Below are 22,500 nucleotides of genomic sequence, written 5' to 3' on the forward strand. Positions count from 1 at the left end.
ATATCAGGGGTCAATTGGCCCTTGAAAATATTCACCGTGGGTAAATATTCAATGAAAGTGGATTCCACCATTTTCCTTCTGAACCCACAGCCTGATTTGTAAATAAGGTCGGATTTTTCTCAGTCCATCCGGTGATTAACTTTGTTTACGTGTTGAAACACGGCTGAACTTTCTTGACCATAATTGACAGACTTCTTGTGTTCATTCAATCTTGTCCTTAGGTCTATCCCCGCCTGGCCTATATATGAAAGGTTACAATCTTTACATGGAAGAGAGTAAACACCTGGGATATGATCTTCTCTCAACCTGTGGTGAACATTAACAACTTTTTTTTATTAATGGTATTAAGGTAATTATGAATTAAATTTACCTTCTCTTTGGGAAGAAATTTGGACGAATGACTAATTGACTCTGAAAAGGGGATGACAAGTGGATTTTGTCTCTCTTTTGGTTTGGTGAAAGGGGGATTGAAAAAGCTAGTTCTGGCTTAGCTGAAGGCTTTATCCAGGAACCACTGAGGGTAAGCTAATTTTGTCAATTGGGACCTGATGGAGGTTAATTTATGTTCTAAAAATTAGGTGGTGGGGGAGCTCGGAGAAAAAGACCCGAAGCTACACTTCTTTTAATGTGATCTGAGTGATGACTAAAGAAGTGAAATTAATTTTCTGAATGGGTGCTCTTTCTGAAAACAGTAATTCCACTTCCTCTCTTTTACCGTCTCCACAATATATTTCACTCTAGTCTGCTCTCTCACCCAACTTACTCTCTTTCGGTCTCTCAGCGTTATTCCAATCAACGATCTTTCCATTCTCCTCTGTGCAGTCCTTAGCTTTGTTTCCATCGCCTTCGTCAGTTTCCAAGTCTCACACCCGTGGATTATTGTTGACAGAATGAATTGATTGTAAACTTTATGGTTCAAACATAAAGGTAGAGAGCCTGTCATGATTTTAATAAACATACCAAACACTTTCCAACCAATTGTTATGCGTCTTTTTATTTCATTATCATGATCTTTGGTCATTTTTACCATCTGGCCTATATAATTATACTCTTCAACTTCTTCAAGACTCTCACCATCGATTATAATCTCCTTACTTTGAACTTTCGTGTTGAACATTACTTTGGTTTTACTCTTATTCATTTTCAAACCTACTTTGAGATTGTCCTTGTTCAGATCACTCAGCATATCTTTCAGGTCTTCTGTTCTTTCTGAAATAAGAATAATGCCATCAGCAAATCTTGGGTGTTTCAAATATTTGCCATTAATCTTCAAACCTTTCTCTTCACAACTCGACCTTCTGAAAATCTCTTCCAAGTAAGATATAAATAATTTGGGTGAAATTGTATCGCTTTGCCTTACTCCTTCTTCGATCTTTATCTCTTCTGTATCTTTATGTAGTCGAATTATAGCGGTATCTTTCGCATAAGTCTTTTCTAAAACCCTTACGATCTGTTTGTACCCTACTTGCGTATTGCTATTTGTTCTACAGAGTCAAAGGCCTTCTCGTAATCTACAAAAGCTAAACACAGAATTCTGTCGTTTTCTCGATTAGTTGGTTCATCACCTGCAAATGGTCTAGAGTCGAATATCCGCTCCTAAAGCCTGCCTGTTCTCTCGGTTTCCATCTAAAACTTGACTTAGTCTATTTGTAAGGATCTTGGAGAATACTATATATACATTTGATAGTAAGCTAATCGGTCGATAGTTACTAAGGTCCTTCTGGTCTCCTTCTTCAGGAACACTTTCTTGACGTAAGGACTGGGTGTACAACTGAGCTGACTTATATGAACTTCTTTCACTGCGTCTTTCAACAGATCTATCGATATACCATCTTCCCCAGGTGTTTTTCTTCGTTTTATGTTTTTAGAGCAAATTCTACATCTTTGTTATCTCTGGTACACTACTAACGTCTACAGATGAATTTAATGACTCAACTACGGTCTTCGACGAGTAAATCTCTTGGTAAATTTCTTCTACTTTTTTTTACCATTTTATCTCTGCATTTAATTATTTCTCCATTTCTATCTTTTAAACATATCATTTGCTGTCTTCCTAAAGCATATCTGCACTTGGTCTCCTTAATACCTTTACCTTTCCGAATAGTTTCCTCTATTTCATCCATGTTTCTTTTTCTTTTCTCTGATCTCTGCCTTTTGTTGATAAGCTTGTTTAGTTCTATTCTTTCTATTTCGTCTTTCATGTTTTTAATCTGCATATTCCTTTTTCTTTTGATAAGGTCATTTGTAGCTTTGGAGTATTTGTTTTCTCTAATACTTCTTGTACTTCCTACTTTCTCTGCCAATTCCCTAATGACATTCACTAAATTCAAATTCATATCTTAGACGGTGTCTTCGCTACTTCTTAGAAGTTCGAATCTATTTTTAATTTCTAGCTGAAATTTCTTATTATTATCCTTAACCTTTGCAAGGCTTATTTTCTTTCTTAAAACTAATTTATTTCTCTTGACTCTGAAATTGAATTTAGCTGTGCAACCTACCATTCTATGGTCACTACCTATGTTGGTTTTATGACCGTAACATTGGTAACGCTCTTGCTCTCATCTCCTAATGTGAAGTCTACTCCGTTCTTTGTTGTTCCATTTGGACTTATCCAGGTCCATTTACGACCTACACGCTTTTGGAAGAAAGTATTCATTATCCTCATGTTGTAGTTTTCTGCAAAATTTACCAACATCTCGCTTGTCATTTCTTTCACCTACTCCAAACTCCCCAATGCACGACTCATCTCCTATCTTCCCCATCTAAGCATTAAAGTCTCCTATTACCAACCTGTACTTACTTTTTTCTTGATCCATTACCTGACTTAAATCATCGTAGAAGGACTCAATTTCATCGTCTGAACTCTGTGAAGTTGATACGTACACCTGAACTATTTTAGTGTACCTCTTACACAGCCTAACACAATCCAAGCTACACTGTCTGATAAACTACTGAACTTTACTACATTACCAGCAACCTCTCGATTTATCAAGAATCCTACTCCACTAGATCTTTCTTTGTCCTTACCTCTATAGCAGAACAAGTGGTGACCATCTTGTAAATGAATCAGCTTTTCTTCTGTTCTTCGGACTTCGATCAGTCCTACGATGGCCCACTTGACGTTGTCTAGTTCTTCCATTAAACTCTCCAGCCTGTGGCCAGTTGGCCAAACGTGGCGTGACTCCTTGACCACAACTCTCGCATTCTTTCATGTTACGTAAATAATAAAATGATTGGTAAGCGAAATTCACGTTCAGCTACATCAGGGTTCAAATTCAAATCTAAATGAAATACATATGTCACACCACTAGTTATCCAGTGACTACCTCGTTTTCAGTGACCACATTAAAAATATCATATCAGAAGTTGGTAAAGCCTGTTGTTGGAAATAGTCCCATAAACGAAAATTTTTGTTACAACTACTTGAATTTTAGAAATGCTGTCTAGTTTTGTTCGCTGGTTTCATACTGCAGTCACAATTGTTCATAAAGGCAAACACGACCTAAAAATTACTTCACTAAATTTTACATTAAATCAATACGACATGACTTGCATATCAAACTTAGTGTTCTTTGATTTTACCTCTCCAGTTTCTATAATATTTGGAAAGATTCCCCAAGTTCTTAGAAAATGTTCCCGCTAATTTCGTTGGGTGAGAAACTTTTTTCATCGAAGTATGGCCGATTTTGGCACGCGCGTTTAAGAAAGTTGCCCACCCCTACCATCATGGATGATTCTTTCAACTTCAGCACCTTCGGCACAACAGCGCACTTTGTGCACATTCTGTTGTCATAAACGTCAGACAATTTATGCTGTGGTGTGCAGAGCAACTGGTTGGTTTCATTTGTGGTTCGCGTGTTCGCAGAGAGTGAAACCGCATTCGAATCCAGGAGTTACTGGTGACTTGTATATGACCTGAAATTCCGAAGACATAGATGAAGTAACAACTTCAGTAGCAGTTATATGCCTCATGGCATGAGCTCCTCCTTTTTTATCATTACTATTATTAATCTATTTACTCTATCCGTATAATTATTTGTTTAAAAAAAAGTACAAAGACCATTGAAAGTAGTGAAAGCTCTGTGCCTAAGGGAGGGAAATATGCCAGAGGACTGGAGGAATGCATGTATAGTTTCACTCTGCAAAGGAAAATGGGACAGATAAGAATGTTGTGATTTTAGAGGGATCAGTCTGTTTAAGTGTAGTTGGTAAGGCGTATAGGAGTTGAGAAAATTAGGAGAACAGAGGGAGTAATTGAGGAAGACCCGTGTAGAGTTAGGAAAAAAAGAAAAATCGTAGATAAAATGTTCGTAGTAAAGCCAGAAAATTTCATTATTTTTCTTAAAGGTAAATATAAATTCTTTATTTTTATAGATTTGTATAGTGCGTATGTCAGTTGGCAGAGAGGCGTTATGGAACGTGTTGTGGAACTATTGGATGGAAGGAAGTCTGATGAGAGTAGGGAGTGGAAAGAATGAATTATTTGAGATGAAGGTGAGGCTGTACCAAGGTTGTATAATGTTAATATGCTTGTTCAACGTGTGTATGGACGGGGCGGTGTGAGAGGCGAACGTGAGGGTGATGGGCAGAGATTTAGAGTTGGTAAAAGGAAGTGGGGGGTGAGGCAGTTGCTGTTTGCGGATGACACTGTTCTTGTAGATGAGTCGGAGGACAGAATCAGGTGTTTATGGACTTCTAGATGACACGAGAGTGGAGAAAGAAGAAAGTAAATGTGAGAAAAAGATGAGATGTAAAAAGTGTGAGGGTTTCAGTGAGTTAGAGATGAGTTTAAGAGGAGATAATTGGAAAGCTTAAGGTAATTGGGGTCACATGTAGCAAGATATAGAGTGTGTGGATGGAGGTGATATATAGATCAAAGGAAACAAGTAAATGTCTTGGGGGGGGTGATAAAAATATCATTGAAATGAAAGAAAAACATTTTATGAGGAAGCGTTTATGCCTATGGCATCTTATGGAACAGACTTAGAATATGAGGGAGTTGAATTGTTTAAGAAATATGGTGGGAATTACGAGGATGGATAGCGGTGAGGCAGAGGGAAATGATGGAAAGAGATTTTGCATACACAATTTATCATAGTGCTACGATGGTTGGGGATAGGGAGAAAATAGTAAAGACATAAGATCTTAGGAACATAAGAATGAAAGAGACTGCAAGAGACCATAAAACCTACACTAGGCAGTTCCATGTCCATTATCACCCATCATCCCCATCCATAATGTTATCTAGCTTTCTCTTAAAACAATAGTTTCAGCGCTCACTACGTGGTTATTAAGTCTATTCCATTCGTTAAACACTCTAATGATAAACCAGTTCTTGCCTATTTCCTTTTAAATCTAACTTTGTCCAATTTAAATCCATTACTGCGAGTCCTGCCATGTTGTCTTAATATGATGACCTTGTTTGCGTCACCCTTGCTAAAGCCGTTGATCCATTTGAACACGTCTATTAGATCACCTCGCAATCTTCGTCTTTCCAGAGAGTACAAGTTGAGGTGCCTCAGCCTGTCTTCTTAAGACTAGAAAAAAAAGGCGCCGGTTGATGAAGTAAACTTTAAAGGAAGACCGATAATGAGGTGAAGGGGTGAAGGGGGCCATAGGTAAAAGAGCAGTGTCTGTCGAGCAATGAAGGGAGTGGGCAAGAGGTAAATGTGAGTGGAGAGTTGTTGTGAAGAGATGAAGAAAGTCGTGTTGTTGTTGTTGTTGTTTTCTACATTTTTCCGAGTAGATGAAAGGCAGTGGTGGGTTTGTCCTGTAACGAAGAGGTGGTGATAATCCATCTTCGACTGTTCACTGTCTTGCTGCATTTCCTCTGACACGAACAGTGGGCGGGGGTAGGGGAGGACCCTTCATCCATGAGTAGCTAAGATGGAAGTGACAGTAAATGTGGTTTAAGATATGTGAGGGATGGGTGTATAGTGGGTGTATGTCTTGACTCACCCTACCTCCCCCCCCACAATCCCCAGCTGAGAAATAGATATTTATGTGTACAATGTACAAAAATCTTTAGGACATCTCATGCTATCAAGACCCCGTTGAACTAGGACCTCACTTTTAGCTGCATAATCTCCCGGAGACTCCTCACCGACCCGACCCAATGATATGTGCAATTCGTATGCTACGCTAAGCTGAGGAATTTGGTGTCAGAATCCAGCCGCCGTCTCGTGATGTGGACTAGGACTACCATAAATTATTCGTAGTCAACATGACTACTGTTTGGTCTTCATTCGTGGTGAACATCATCCCTGCATGATATTTCGCCAGTCGTTCTATCAATTATTCGGTACAGCCACACACGACATACCTACCACAATCGCTTTTAGCTGATCGGATTTCCTTGACTTTAAGGAATCATCTGGAGAGGGTCAGAGCAAATCTAAGTCCTTCCTATTAGGAGGCTGGGACGGTGCTCCTCACAGAGGACTTTGTAGCGTGGAATATAATGAACCAGGCCTTTGTAACTCGCCGGTGGCGGGGTTCGAACAGGTATCTTCTCGACCTTCGCCACAAGTAGCGACGCCCTAACCGGCTCGCCCAGCGAACTTCATGAAGGAGTTGAATAATCTAATAGAATAGGTATTGATCAACATACGATACTTTGTTCTATATATTAGTTGCCTTTTAATGAACGGAATTTTAGTCATCATGGTTAAATTAGTCCTTTTGTTATCAAAAGGATGCCGCAGAGATTATTAGAATGGACCGGCGATAGCAACAATAAAAGTAAAAAAGACGTTCAGGATTAATACTACAGGATCTGGAGGTGCAAACAAACTGCCAACCCCTTCCCATTTACTCTCGTCTGTAATACAATCACGCACATTTAATAACCCAAATTTTAGGATTCTAGTTGGAGGTCTCCTCCCAGATCTCTTATGCCTTGACTTCTCGTAGGATGAACATAAAAAGCATAATCCTTAGTCCCATCGCTCCATTTCACTTTGTCGCCTTCAACATCTTTATATAGTCAAATTACAACAGTACTCTTGAGTAAGTGTTCTGTACAATCATTACCACGTGCGTTTTTGGCATCATCTTTGTGCGTAGTTTAGTATTGCTCTTTTGTTCTGCCGTTAGGTCAAAGGCCTTTTCGGAATCTATCGTATTCTTTCATTTTCTCTATTATTTGCGTGTGTGTGTGTGTGTGTGTGTGTGTGTGTGTGTGTGTGTGTGTGTGTGTGTGTGTGTGTGTGTGTGTGTGTGTGTGTGTGTGTGTGTCTATGTGTAACACTTAATTGCTTTTCATTCATGTATTTGTTTATTCATATATATATATATATATATATATATATATATATATATATATAAATATATATATATATATTATATATCTAATATATATATATATATATATATATATATATATATATATATATATGAGTGTGTGTGTGTGTGTGTGTGTGTGTGTGTGTGTGTGTGTGTGTGTGTGTGTGTGTGTGTGTGTGAACATTCATGTACATATTTCTTATTCATATATTGGCGATAATGGACACTCAAATTTTTTACCCTTTTGCTACCACCAACCATAATATAGGCAGAATTGTTACTCAGTAAAAAGGATCTTCATACAGATGGGAAGAAAAATGAAAAACGAGAAAACATACAAGAATTCTTGGCTCTCTGCATACCCTGGGGCTGTTATCTATTCCCTCACCAAAACTCCTTTCCCCGTCTCTCCTCAGAAACGAGAGAAATAACACGATGGACGAGAGACCCTTACGACTTGCGAACGCTTGTTCACGAGTATGGCGGCGGGACCTTTGTCGTCTACAACAACACCCTCTTCTTCTCCAACAAAGACAACTTCCTGTACAAGCAGATCGGGCCCGAGGGCCCCGTCAGGCAGCTTACCAACACCTCCTACAGGAGATATGCCGACGGGTCATATTCGCCTCAAGTAGGAACAGCCACGTTTTCTTTCTGCGATGACTGTACGCGTGGATGTGTGTGCATTGGTGTGCGCGCGTGAGTATGTGTTCGTGAGTGTAGTTGGCGTGTGTCTGTTTGTGTTTGTGTGTGTGTATTTACCTAGTTGTATTTTACGGGAAGGGGAGCTACGCTCGCGGTGTGTGTGTGTGTGTGTGTGTGTGTGTGTGTGTGTGTGTGTGTGTGTGTGTGTGTGTGTGTGTGTGTGTGTGTGTGTGTGTGTGTGTGTGTGTGTGTGCGTGTGTCTGTGATTCACCTTGGTCTTTGGATCACGTGTTGGACTCGTGATCGACAGCTATTTCCCTCCCAGAAGAGAGCTCAGAGTTCGTATGACCGATCTATGGGTAATGCTGTGTGTGTGTGTGTGTGTGTGTGTGTGTGTGTGTGTGTGTGTGTGTGTGTGTGTGTGTGTGTGTGTGTGTGTGTGTGTGTGTGTGTGTGTGTGTGTGTGTGTGTGTGTGTGTGTGTGTGTGTGTGTGTGTTTATACACGTCCTCTACACCCCTAACTCCCCTTTCCCTTCCTGCTTCCAGCACAACGCCCTCTTCGTGGTGGTAGAGGACCACGAACTCGCCCTGGCCAATAAGACCGAGAAGTCACAGAACGGCATTCTCATGGTGGACGCTGACACAGGCGAGGAAATTGTTGTCACTACCAAGTCGGACTTCTATTCGTCTCCGCGAGTCAGCGCCGACGGTACCAAGCTCCTCTGGATCCAGTGGAAACATCCCAACATGGTACGGAGGGACAGGGAGGGAGGGAGGGAGTCGGGGATGGAGGGAGGCAACTGACCTGCTCACACTTGTTCCTCACATGAGCAGGAAAAACTATATGTATGTATATATATATATATATATATATATATATATATATATATGTATATATATGTGTGTGTATATATATGTACATGTATGTATTTATATATATAATATATATATATATATATATAATATATATATATATATGTATATACGTATAAATGTATATATATATATGTATATATATATATATATATATATATATATATACATATGTGTACATATATGTATATGTATATACATATAAATGTATGTATAATATATATGTATATATATATATACATATATATAATATATATATATATACATATATATATATGTATATATATAATATTTTTATATATATATATATATATATATATATATTTCTAAACAGAAATGTAGTAGCACATTTGTAAATGACACAGAGGAAACCCACAGTCGGAGAAAATAAACTTCGTATAAAGAAGAATCCTATATTCCGGCTATCAACTGTAGCCCTCTTCAGGAAAGTACCTTCCTGAAGAGGGCTACAGTTGACAGCCGAAATATCGGATTCTTCTTCATTCTAATTTTATTTTCTCCGACGGTGGGTTTCCTGTGTGATGTATATATATATACATATACATATATATATATACATATATATGTATATATATATATATATATATCTATATATATATATTACAGGTGAAAAATGTAATCACACATTTGTCAATAACGTAGAAACCACTGTTGGAGTAGAAAAGACTGGAAACGGGGAATCTATATATTTCGATTGCAAACTGCAATCCTCTTCAGTAGATGTATCTACTGAAGAGGATTGCAATTTGCAATCGAAATTTATAGATTCCCCGTTTCCAGTCTTTTCTACTCCAACAGTGGTTTCTACGTTATATATATATATATATATATATTTCTAAACAGAAATGTAGTGGCACATTTTTAAATGACACACAGGAAACCTACAGTTGGAGAAAATAAACTTCGAATAAAGAAGAATCCTATATTTCGGCTATCAACTGTAGCCCTCTTCAGGAAAGTATTTTCCTGAAGAGGGGTACAGTTGATATCCGAAATATAGGATTCTTCTTAATTCGAGTTTTATTTTCTCCGACTGTGGGTTTCCTGCGTGTCATATATATATATATATATATATATATATATATAATATATATATATATATATATATATATATATATACATATATACATATTTATATATAGATGAATTTACTAACTTAACTACGGTCTTTGACCTGTTAGACTCTTGATAAAAATCTACTCTTTTTACCATTCTGTCTCTGGGTTTAATGACCTCTCCAATTCTGTCTTCCAAAGATATCATTTGCTGCCTCCATAAAGTTTGTCTGCGCTCGGCCCCTTTAATACTTTTACCTTTCCGAACAGTTCCTCTATTTCACCTATGTTTCTCTTTCTTTTCTCTGATCTCTGTCTCTTGTTGATAAGCTTGTTTAGTTCTACTCTCTCTATTTTGTGTCTCTTACGTTTAACCTGCATAGTTCTTCTTTTATCATTTAGATTATATATTTTCTACAAAGTTTTTTGTACTTCCTACTTTCTCTACCGATTCCCCACTGATATTCACTAAATTCAATGACAGTGTCCTCTTTATTTCTTAGAGCTTCGCATCTGATTTTGATTTCTTACTGAAATTCCTTCTTGTTATCCTTAACCTTCGCAAGGCTCATTTTCTTTTTCAAAACTAGTTTATTTCTTTCATCCCCGAAACTGAATTTAGATGTGCAACCTACCATTCTGTGGTCACAACCTATATTTATTTTTGAACGCAACATTATTAACGCCGTTGCTCTCATCTAATATGAAATGTACTTCGTTTTTTGATGTTCCATTTGTTCCTCCAGCATATCAAACTCCTTCCCGAAAGTTGTGATCTGGAAATCTGTTCCAACTGTCGGAGGAAAAATCGCCCAGTGTGATAACGCTTTTACCTATGTTGACAGCCATGGGGAAACACACGCATGTTCGTAGGAGACCTGACCAAGAAGAGGGGAAGGGTAGCTATCACCAAGTACTTGCAACATGGCAGGTAAGTCTTCTCATTTTCACACTTCCTTCCTCCCTTTTCCCATCACCAGTCTCTCCTTCTGAAGTCCAAATTACATTTTTCCCAACACAGAAATGGACTTAAAGAAAGTTTTAGAATTTAGTGTGTGCGTGCGTGAGTGCTTGTGTTTATGAATTTACCTAACTATAGTATAGAGGAAAGGAGCAACGCTCGTCGGGTCCCGTATCCTACTCTCTCATCTTTATCACACCTAGCCTCAAATTCATGTACAGTTCCAACTTATTGTACATCCTTGATGTCCAATATCATCATATCGTCACCCTCATAAATAAAGTGCCTAAGTCATTTGTACAACTTTTCAGGAAATCGAAAAAAAAATCGTTTTTCTATTTTATAAATGTACGTAATGTTCCTCCTAACGTAGTTTTAACCTACTCAGACACTAAATAAAACATTGGGAATTGTACCACAAGGAGCAATGAAAAATTGATAAAAAACAAAAAAAATCCAGAAATTGACGAAAAATGAGGCAATTTCTTTATGAGGGAGACGATATTTAGATTTGAGTTCATGTACTGTTCCAGCTCGGACTATATCTCCTTTCAAGCCATACTAAGTATTTATGTATCTTTACTGAAAAATATATTTCTTCACAAACTTAAGACATGTTGTCTTCCTTGAATTGTTCTCGTGACCTCTTAAAACGATCTTATCCTTAGTCAAAAGATCTCTTCTGTCGATGTAACCAATCCCTTTTAGTGACCCGAATACTGTAATCAACCTCTTTCTCTTCGATCTTCCAAAGTTGGTAGACCCAGTGCTTTTGGTCTTTCCTCATATGGTTTGTCTGCCAGGCTGAGGACCAGTTTGGTTTATGCTCCTTCACTGTGTGTGTGTGTGTGTGTGTGTGTGTGTGTGTGTGTGTGTGTGTGTGTGTGTGTGTGTGTGTGTGTGTGTGATTGATTCACTTCGGTCTTGGACCACGAGTTGAACTTATGATCGACAGCTATCACCCTCCCTGATGAGAGCTCAGAGCTCATATATGGCCCGATCTAAGAGTAATGATGTGACCTTATATAATGATAATAATGATAATAATAATAATAATAATAATAATAATTAATAATAACTAATAATAACAATAACAATAATAATGACTTTACTGATGCTAAAAATGGTAATGATAATGATGATGATAGTAACGATAATGACAATAATGATGATAATGATGATGATGATAGTAACGATAATGACAATAATGATGATAATGATGATGATGATAACTATCGTAACAATGATAAACATCATTGCATAAATAATGGAAATATAAAAAATAGTCATACAAATGTAGAAATACTTTCATACGTGGACAGAGAAACGATCACAGTAACACTAACGACAGTAAAACCCCGCAGTATGATGATGCCCTCCTGGTCACCTGACAACGAGCTTCTGTACGTCCACGACATGACCCTCTGGTGGAATCTCTACATCATCAACAGACGAAACTTCGAGATCAACTTGACGCCGTACGAGAAGGAGGTTGGCTGGCCAATGTGGATGTAAGTCTGCCGCCATTTTTCTGGCAGCCAAGGCGTTTGTGGTTGCTACCGTTTTCTTTGCGCGAGTGGGGAGGAGAGTTGTGCATACGTTTACTCGCACGTACAAATAAACACACACACACACACACACAGTATAAAGTTAATCAAACGTATATAAACTTCTAAGCTATTCTTGGAGTTGCTGCATATGTAAGGAAAATTCTTTCTTGTCATTCTTTATATATTTTTTCAGTTATGGCAGATCCACTACTTTTAATCTCTCTTCGTATGTTTTATCTAAAATGCTGGGAACCAATATGGCCGTTGTTCTTAGTATTCTAATTTTGTTTATATCATTCTATGCGGAGACAACGCCATCACTGCTGCATATTCGGATCTCGGACGGATGAGCAATTCTGCGTTTTTATTTTTATTTACAGTATCTCCTCGTCCATATAATGAAAAACTAATCTTATGTTCGCCAATAGCCTGCATGCTTCACCCATGACCTCAATGATATGTATATCAGATGGCAAATGTGTGTGTGTATGCGCGTGCATGTTCGTACATGTGCATAGTTCGCTTCACTTATGACGTAACGTCGTCTACGAGCTCGTAGCAAATGTGTTCCTTTTCAGTCGAACATTTATGGTTCTGATTTTTTAAAATAAATTACGCTCACAGAGCGACAAACCTAATACAGCAGGTACTTTCTATAGGTATGAATAATATGCGTGAAACGCAGGATACGAACATATAGTGAAGCTGCACGATAATAATGCACATCATGTAAGATGAAATACTTTGGGAATTAAGACGAAGTAAAATCTAGCATCTGAGATATTGACACAAATGTACTGACCTGGGGCAGCGGATCTTTTACTGAGGGGCATTCGAGGAAGTGGTGGAGACTATTGGCGTTGGGACGATCGCATTGCTTGCAGGTGGAGTAGTGTCGTACGCCACCCGCCTCAGAGACTTGCCACAGCAGTCCTGTAACCCAGGGCGAAGCCGTGCAGTCACAATATTGTTTCTGCGAACGATGAGTCCGTGCCTGCAATACCTCGAGAGAGAAACGGAAGTGGCCGTAGTGTTATATTGATATTGATACGCTTTGTGCACGCTCTCCATTCATGCGGTGGAGAGTGGTAAGGAGAGCGACAAAAATATATGGTCTACCTGTAGCAGAGAAGGTAGGGTGTGGTATCGTCGGGCAGCGGCAGTTCGCAGGCATTTTTGGAGGGAGATCTGCCTTTTCATTAGCAGCGATTCCAATATGGAATGGAATCCACGAAAAGCTTATGCTAAGAGATTGTTCTTGAGCTGCGATTAACTGCTGTGAGATTCGGTGGGTGAGGGGGCAGTGTGTGGATTGTGGAGACGAGATGGCCTTAGAACAGACAGTGAGTCACACATTACCACACCATTCAATCGCCGCTGACAGAGTAGTTTGACAGCCAGCAGGACTGCCTGTAGTTTGCAGTACGTGGAGCTGGACGAGTTGGGTAACCTGCGACCAACCTAGCCTCCCTTAAGCGGCTCTACATCCGGTGAGTAGAAGGCGCATCCCGCGATACTATCCGCTTGTAAGGATGTAGTAACTGGCACTGAAGTGCCATGGTTGTTACTACCACTTACCAATAGTAAGTACCGGTAAGAAGAGGCTAAGAAAACTCCTGTTCTCAACTCTTACTTTCCTCTTTTCTTAAAAAAGAAAATAAATGAAATAGAAAATACAATTTTATACACAGGTGAAATGACTCGCCTATGAACGTAACCTCTGGGCAAGATGAGCATATTATATATTAGTTAAAGACAAGGGGTGACTATAGGCTACATACCTTCTCCCACCTTTAGTGACGAGGAAGGAGGAAGGATACTGAGTTTATTGGTTTCACATTGGTGGAAGTGTCCTTTCTTGCTGGAGAAGGTATAGCTGCTGGAGAATGTGTGTGACGCGATACCATGGAACTTCGACATTGGACGCATGTGCATCTCCAGTGGTTGACGTCCGTGATTCGTGGGCGGGCTGGTGGGCCAGCGGTCAGTGGTCCATGGATGGGTAGGTGATTCAACAGTCAGCTGCCCATAGCCAGTCCGCCAGGACGGGCGGCTGGACAGCTTCAGCATGCGACAGCGGCTCACCAGGGCAGTCGGCGGCGGCGGCGACCAGCAGGCAGGGTGGACGGCGGTGGCGGTTTGCCAGCAGGTAGGAAAATCGGTGGCGGTGGCCAGCAGACAGGGCGGTCGGCGGCGACCAGCAGGTAGGGCGAGCGGTGGCGCCTCAGCAGCAACCAATAGGCAGGGCGGTCGGTGGCGGCGGTGGCCAGCAGGCAGGGTGGAAGGCGGCAGCGGTAGCCAGTAGACAGGAAAGTTGGCGGCGGCTAGCAGGCAGGGAGGTCGGGAGCGGCCAGCAGGCAGGGAGGTCGGGGGTGGTCAGCAGGCAGGGAGGTCAGCAGGGCGGTCGGCGGCAGCCAGCAGGCAGGGTGGGCGGCGGCGATTCAGCAGGGCGGTCGGCGGCGGTGGTCAACAGGCAGAGCGGGTGGCGGCGGCTCAGCAGGCTGCTGCGGCGGCGGCAACTCGGCAGGCGAGAAGGTCGACGGCGTCGAGCACGCGGCTCAGCGGCTAGCGGCGAGAATGATTGCTCTCCGGGGTTACCATTTGTAGTAGCTGGCTCTGAATTCCCATTGCCGCTACTACTGAGCACTTTCCAATAGCAAGTATCGATATGAAGGGGTTAAATTTTTTGTTTCTCAGTTCTTACTTTCCTACTTATCAAAAAAATTACAACTTCATACATAGGCGATGAACATAATCTCTGGGCAAGAAAGGCATATTACATATTGGTCAAAGACAAGGGGTGACTAGGCTACAAAGACCCGTCCATGTAGAGATGGTGCGTGGAATGGACAGAGGAGTACAGTGCGGTGATGTGTTCCATGGCTAATTGTTTCTGGAGGAGCGGTAGGTCTATTTTTGAAGTGGGTGTGAAGATGACATGAGGTTGTGGAATCCTCCATGGAGGCGGTCCGTGATCAACCTCAGCCATAGGTACATCGATATGAAGGCGCTATATGGTAGAGCACACTGTGTGCAAGGGTGTGGACGCCGGGACGCAGCGGGGTCAAGTGAAGTTCATATGACATGGGAATAATGCGGGACCAGATATGGCGAGTGGAGGCACTTGATGCTGAAAGATATGTTGATGTGTATTATCTTATGGTTCAGAGAGATATTTTCAAACCTACGACCTACAGCTTCCTGGAAGGCACCGGTTACTGTAGCACTTATAAGTGAAAGCAGTTGTACGTGTGTATAGTTGTCTTTGGTTCTAATCTATCCTATTCTTCGACAGGTTCGCCTGGCAAGCTTATTCTGTGAATCCGGCTTTAGGACGACATGAAGTCGTTGTCATCTCTGGAAATGTAAGTTGAGTCTTTGTTCGTTTGGTGCTTTACGGTTCCGTAGGTCATATAAGGTCATCTGGCTGCACTTTCATTTTGTAGAAAGAGCAGCCCACTTCGGCATTTTTCCCCCACTGGTTACTCCACCATCATAGTACTTGCACTGACAGCTGGTCTCCGGACAATTCAATTCCATGGACAACTCATCCTTGCAATTTTGGACAGCTCGGCCATTAAAAACCTATTTTCTTATGATACATGTTTTATAAATTCTATAAATTATTCTTGGTAGGTATTTATTACTAGTATGAATTGTTTTTGATAGCTTTATATATGTTTTCATGTATTTCCGGAAGGAAAAACAGGATAAAAGATTAGCGAAACACATTTTATTACATACCACAATTAACTGTCATGCGAGTCGCAGATAAATGTACAACAGGACATGGTGGAGTAATTCAAGAGAGCCGACATGAAATCACGTGACAAGCCAAGCTCCTATGCAGACCTCCCATATATGTAGAATGCCAGAGCACTTTTTGAGCACATCTGAAATGTGATCCAACCAGTGGTGTGGTGGAGTGATGAGTACATATATATATATATATATATATATATATATATATATATTATATATATATATATATGTATTGCAGAAACCACAGGGAAATTAAAGTCGGAATACTGAACGTTTTCGTCTATTACGACATCCTCAGAGTACAAAGAAAGAAAAAATAGAGCACAATATTTATACAGAAGAAAGAAAACTGGGAGAGGTTATAGCCACATAAAACCTTCGGACATTATACATACAACACATTCAATTACAAATGGAAATGTTAATGTTAATAAATATACATATACATTCATATACATATAGAAATAAGAATAAGAGAGAAAAAAATAAAAAATAAATAAAATAAAATAAAATAAAAAGAACAAAAACCATGTGGCCGAAAGGTCCATAGGACAATTGGTACAATTAGGAAACTAGATACTGCTTTACTATCCTATGATATTGTTAAACCAAAACACAAGTAATATTATTATCCAATTGCACACACAAAAAAAAAATATATGTGTATATATATATTATTTCTTTGTCGCGGCTCGTGCCGCTTAAATTCTTCTTATCGGCTTAAGAAACCTGCACAGCGAAGCTATAGCGATAATCCCATACCACACTCCTGGTCATATGGCCATTTCCCGAAGGTTGAGTGTGGTTTGAATTTTCCGCCAAAATCATCGGAAATTTAAAATTCCCGGCTCTGTGCAGGCATGCGCATTGTCGACCCCACCTCCCCCTCCCTATCCCCTCCCTTCTTACCCGGCTAGCTCGAGCCGGACGTCGTGTCACTTCAATGAGAAATGAAGGCTTCGCCTGTGGGAGGAGGGAGGGACCCTAAATCTGTGCAGGTTTCTTAAGCCGATAAGAAGAATTTAAGCGGCACGAGCCGCGACAAAGAAATATTATCGGCTGAAAGAAACCTGCACAGCGAAGCTATGCATGAGACGAGGACAGGTGGGAGGAGAGGTGAAGCCTGAATCAAACCGTTATTACGTGTGTCTTTCCTATGGGAGACTTATTCATTTTATCACTCAGTAGAGGGGAGACAGAAACGTCAAGTACCCACGCCGAAGAATGTGACATGCACAACATTGCACTGTTCACACAATGCGTAAATTATACGAAATTTGTATCCTGTTAAACGAAATTTGTATCCTGTTCAACGGTTCCTGGCCCCTCCCCACTCCTCGGTCGCCCTTTGCCCCCTCCACTTTTTTGAGATGAGAGGGGTGGAGCCGTTTCCATGGCGACACATGGGACAGGGGCGACTGAGTGGTAGAGACACCGTGTCCCCAAGGGAGTCGTCGATGTCCAGTCCCTAGGTCCCGCACCCGCTCCACAGAGTGGGTGCGGAGAAACTCCAGCGACCGGCGTAGGGCCCCCGACCGAAGCCAGGGACGCAACAACCTGTGGAGTGCTGAGGGTATCGGCCCGGGCAGGTCACGCGGGAGAAGCAGTATGCTCCTGTCGACCTCCCGTACCAGCCGTCGGCGCCCCAAGCGGCTCAGTGGAAGGGCCGGGGTCGCGAAGTTGAGGCCCCCCCCCCCCCCCCCGCCACCGAAGGAGGGAGGACGTGTGAGAGAAGCACGCTCTTTTGGCGCAGGGGAGCACCCGAAGGACGCTGACTGTGTCCCACTCAATCCCGAGCCAATAAAGTCTGTGTGGGAGCAAGGGCAGACCCGTCCCAGTCCACCCCGAACTCCACGTCCGCCAACACACTCAGAGCCATTGAGATGTCGGCCGATGCACCCTCCCCGGTGGGCAAATGCATCAACTAGCCGTCTAGGAACATGAGTGTGGAGACGCTTGCTTCCGTCCAACGTACGCCTACCACTCTCACTAGTTACGTGAAAATCCTCGGGGTAAGCGAGAAACCGAAAGGGAGTATGCGAGGCCAAGTTCGTTTCCGAGCGACCTCGTCCGTGGGCGTTAGTCAAGAGGCTTCGTCCTGGGTGAAGACGTTCCCTGAGCGTCTCCCACGAAGACGGGCCTGGACCCTCGGTATGTATCCAACTCACCCCAAGTCTTCCCGCGGGAAGTTCTCGAAGCCCGTGGCGAGCGTCTTCATCCAATAGTGTGCTATGGCAATTTGTGACGTCTCGTCACCCACAAGCGGACTTCTATATGTTTAATACCTAGTGACATCATGTGATTATACTGTGACGTCACCGGATTGATCATGGCGCCATAGGATCGTCTCGTGACGTCACAGGGACACAAATTGACGTCATAGGACTACATGGTGACGTCAATTTATCACTGACGTCATCATACCGTGATATCACTGAGTCACAGTGAGCGTTGAAATAAATTTTGACATGGTAAAATTCTGGACCATCATGACTGTAGATTAAATTAAGTTGAATAGGAAAAGTCATGTTCATTTCGACCTAAGTCACAGTGAGCGTCGAAATTAATTTTAACATGGTAAAATTCTCGACCATCATGACTGTAGATGTTGAATAGGAAAAAGTCATGTTCATGTTGACCTGAGTCACAGTGGGCGTTGAATTAGTTTAACATGGTAAAATTCTTGACCATCATGACTACAGATTAGCTTAAGTTGAATAGGAAAAGTCATGGTCATTTCGACCTAAGTCACAGTGAGCGTCGAAATTAATTTTAACATGGTAAAATTCTCGACCATCATGACTGTAGATTAAATTAAGTTGAATAGGAAAAGTCATGTTCATGTTGACCTGAGTCACAGTGGGCGTTGAATTAGTTTAACATGGTAAAAATTCTTGACCATCATGACTACAGATTAGCTTAAGTTGAATAGGAAAAGTCATGGTCATTTCGACCTAAGTCACAGTGAGCGTCGAAATTAATTTTAACATGGTAAAATTCTCGACCATCATGACTGTAGATTAAATTAAGTTGAATAGGAAAAGTCATGTTCATGTCGACCTGAGTCACAGTGGGCGTTGAATTAGTTTAACATGGTAAAATTCTTGACCATCATGACTACAGATTAGCTTAAGTTGAATAGGAAAAGTCATGGTCATTTCGACCTAAGTCACAGTGAGCGTCGAAATTAATTTTAACATGGTAAAATTCTCGACCATCATGACTGTAGATTAAATTAAGTTGAATAGGAAAAGTCATGGTCATTTCGACCTGAGTCACAGTGAGCGTTGAAATTAATTTCAACATGGTAAAGTTCTTGACCATCATGACTATAGATTAGCTTAAGTTGGATAGGAGAAGTCATGTCCATTTCGACCTGTTTTTTTTTTTTTTTTTACTTATATCGATATCAATATAAATATATATATATATATATATTAATTTATTTATTTATTTTTTATAAAAATAATATTGTACAATTCACATAGTGCATAAATTCTATGTAGAATATTGTATCTTGCTCAGCGGTTCCTGGGCCTTCCCCTACCCCTCGGTCGCCCTTTGCCCCCCCCCCCTTCTTTTGCGAAGAGGGGTGGAGCCGTTCCCATGGCGACACATGGGACAGGGGTGATCGAGTGGTAGAGATACCGTGTCCTGAAGGAAGTTGCTGATGCCCAGCCCCCGAGGTCCTGCACCCGTTCCACAGAGTGGGTGCGGAGAAACGCCAGCGATGCCGCGAGGCCTCTGATGTTGTGGGCGTGGGGGGCATGGCCTGGGTCGGCCTTCCGGTGCCCTGTTGGTGGTGTCAGCTAGCCAAGACAGGAAGTCCAGAACTGTGCTAGCGGAGATGGTCACTATCGCGTGTCTCCGAAGGAAGTCCTGGAATCTCCGGTTGGGAGGGTTGTTGGATCTGGATGACGGTCGGGACCGTAGCGAAGACGCGGTCTGTCGCTTCCCGGTCGAACAGACCACGGGAAAGGGGAGCTGCTCTCACCACGCCCCGGCGAGCTATCTCCGGGGCCGACCGCGCTGCAGACTGACGAGCTGCCAGACGAGCCGCGGTGAAGGCCCTCGCTGCTGGGGGTAGGGCTGATGACGCCATGTTGGCTGTACCCTCTGCCACGGTAGAGAGTGCCGCCAGGGTGTCTCTGCATACAGAAAACACGCGAATCAAATTAGTAGGGCGAGAAGGATCCCGATCCCCGGAGGGTGTAATAAAGTCACATCGCTCAATTGTAGAACGTATAACATATGCGAAGCCGAGGTCGTTTCCGAACGACCTCGTCCTCGGGCGCTAGTCAAGAGGCTCCGTCCTGGGTGAAGACGCTACCTGAGCGTCTCTCGCCAGGACAGGTCTGGACCCTCTATAGATTGAAATATCCCACTCACCTCAATTCTTCCCGCGGGAAGTCCTCAAAGCTCGTGGCGAGCGTCGTCAGCCAGTTCCTCATCATCGCCATTGCCGTGACGGTCGAGATGGTAGAGGCAAGGTCTTGTCTGGTCGAGGCCTCCGTCGTCAGCAACTTAGCCTTCGGTTCACTAAGTTGATGGGGGAGGGCGGGGTCCCTGCCCGAGTGCCACAAGCAATCGCGCAGGCCCTCCGGCGCGAAGGGTGGTGGCAGGACGACGGGGAATGATGAAGGGATATGCCGTCGAGGAGGAACCGTCTTGGGTTGGTCTTGGGCCCGCTCGAGAGCAGGGATGTCTAAGGCTCTCCCCCCTTTCTCCTGCGGGAACCAGGCGTTTTGGGGAGAGTGCTACCGCCGGTGAGTCCCCCGACCTGTCGACAAACATATGCCCATCAGGGTTTAAACGAGGGTTCTCCAGGAGAGCACCTAATGCGTCCAGAGTGTTAGAGGTGGAAATCCTGGAGGGCGTGGAGGCCGGGGCGGAGAGGGGTCGAATCTTATATAGAACCTTAGCCCCCTCCGCGTCGTTGGCCCACTTTAGGATAACGTCATCTCTCCTCCTCCAGCCCTCCAGTAGCGAGTAGTCGGGAGACCAGGCCACTAGCTTGTGATCTTCTCCAAACGAGTACTCCCAGGACCGGGGAAGGTCACACCATGAGAAGGGGTGAACTCAAGAGTCCGTCATGGTAGGAGGATAAGGTAAAGAAGAACTGTAGTGGTCCTCCACCCCGTCCAACCCGACGGACGTCTGATGGGGGGGTTCCTCCGGAGAGGGGCCTTCTAGTCCTATACCTGTCGCCGGCACGGAGGGGCGGAGGGAAGGACCAGGAGGGAGAGTGGGAGGGGGGGCTAGAGCCGTAGGTTCAATAGGAGGTTGCTCTGGAGAGGGGTGCGTTATGATTTGCGCGGCCTGAAAGGCCGGATAATGTGATAGGGCCGATTCAAGGACGGGGCCTATCAGGGACGGAAGGAGGGCAGCCACTTGGGCAGCCAGAGTTCCCTCTCCCCTCGTTTCGTCCCCCGGCTCCCTGCCCTTGTGGGATTTACGGCGAGGAAAAGGAGAGCGAGGAAGGGAGGGTGAGTTGGGGGGAGAGGCTGTGGAGGGTGGGGACAAGCTGAGCGTCCTGGACCTCGGTGAGGCAGACCTCTTTTTCGAGCGAGATTTCCTGCCGGGTTCACGTGAGTGAACTAGGGAGGAAGACGAGTTCGTGGGGGTGCTTGACAAAGCAAGCCGTAAGGGTTTTAAGGACCCTTGATGGTCGGATGTATGGGGCTGCCGAGAGGCCTGAGGACGCTCGGGGACACCATACTCCGCAACATCAGACTCGTCCCCTTGTACTCCGAGAGGCCCAGGTTGTCCACCAACGGAAGTCTCGGAGACATAGGGAGACGGATGGCGAGGGCGAACGAGGCCCAATTCCACGCCTAACGCCGGATCCGCCCACACCAGGGGGGGGGGGTCGTCAGCGGATTTCAATTTCCGAGCTCTGTGCCATGCCTCCCGAAGAAGTTCGAGGGCGGCTAGCTTGGAACGGGTTTTGGGAGGAGCAGCACGAATCTCCTCAACCCGCGCTTTGCACACAACGCAGGCTAGGGGGTTAAAGCCAGCTTGTGAGAAACAAGGGGCATGGCGGGAGCAGAGGTCGTGGTGGCCGTCTGACGAGATCCTGGCTGTGCAGCCGGATTCCACACACAAGCGTTTGGTCTGAAAATAGAATAATGATAATCATAGAAGGGGTGTCCCAAAGGTGTCTGGACACAACACCGAAGGGGAAAAACTGCAGGAGAACAGGTAGGGCTCCCTACGAGAACACACGAGCACGAGCAGGAACCAGACTTACCGGCATGAAAAGAAGGTGGGTTGTGGAGTGACCGACTCGTCTGGTTCCGCGATGCTAAGTGACACGACGTCCGGCTCGAGCTAGCCGGGTAAGAAGGG

At 43.2% G+C, this 22,500-nt stretch overlaps 3 protein-coding genes across 3 annotated transcripts in view; 1 reads left to right on the top strand and 2 right to left on the bottom strand.

Annotated features, from left to right (window-relative positions):
* LOC143034070 (uncharacterized) overlaps nucleotides 1–22,500 on the top strand; it is a 112,509-nt gene that overhangs the window by 50,151 nt on the left and 39,858 nt on the right. Inside the window, exons 5-9 of the mRNA XM_076199972.1 lie at nucleotides 7,701–7,915; nucleotides 8,477–8,680; nucleotides 10,725–10,810; nucleotides 12,205–12,351; nucleotides 15,686–15,755. Of these exons, the coding sequence (XP_076056087.1) occupies nucleotides 7,701–7,915; nucleotides 8,477–8,680; nucleotides 10,725–10,810; nucleotides 12,205–12,351; nucleotides 15,686–15,755 (722 nt within the window). The remainder of the gene's footprint in view (nucleotides 1–7,700; nucleotides 7,916–8,476; nucleotides 8,681–10,724; nucleotides 10,811–12,204; nucleotides 12,352–15,685; nucleotides 15,756–22,500) is intronic.
* On the bottom strand, nucleotides 19,658–20,892 carry LOC143034072 (uncharacterized). Its single transcript, XM_076199974.1, has 2 exons — nucleotides 20,542–20,892; nucleotides 19,658–20,300 (listed from the first exon to the last, which is right to left on the bottom strand). The coding sequence occupies exons 1-2, from the start codon at nucleotides 20,610–20,612 to the stop codon at nucleotides 19,991–19,993; spliced, it is 381 nt and encodes a 126-aa protein (XP_076056089.1). The 5' UTR covers nucleotides 20,613–20,892; the 3' UTR covers nucleotides 19,658–19,990.
* Nucleotides 20,903–22,447, bottom strand: LOC143034071 (uncharacterized). The gene is made up of 2 exons (XM_076199973.1): nucleotides 22,403–22,447; nucleotides 20,903–22,266 (listed from the first exon to the last, which is right to left on the bottom strand). The coding sequence occupies exons 1-2, from the start codon at nucleotides 22,406–22,408 to the stop codon at nucleotides 21,232–21,234; spliced, it is 1,041 nt and encodes a 346-aa protein (XP_076056088.1). The 5' UTR covers nucleotides 22,409–22,447; the 3' UTR covers nucleotides 20,903–21,231.

The sequence above is a fragment of the Oratosquilla oratoria genome, chromosome 16 (assembly GCF_046742065.1).
Source record: "Oratosquilla oratoria isolate Oo_2021 chromosome 16, ASM4674206v1, whole genome shotgun sequence".
Classification (NCBI taxonomy): domain Eukaryota; kingdom Metazoa; phylum Arthropoda; class Malacostraca; order Stomatopoda; family Squillidae; genus Oratosquilla; species Oratosquilla oratoria.

Coding starts and splice junctions, on each gene's coding strand:
- LOC143034072 (XM_076199974.1), bottom strand. CDS start 20,612: ATGGCGATGATGAGGAACTGGCTGACGACGCTCGCCACGAGCTTTGAG. Junction 20,301..20,541: donor TTCCCGCGGGAAGAATTGAG/GTGAGTGGGATA, acceptor TTCTGTATGCAG/AGACACCCTGGCGGCACTCT.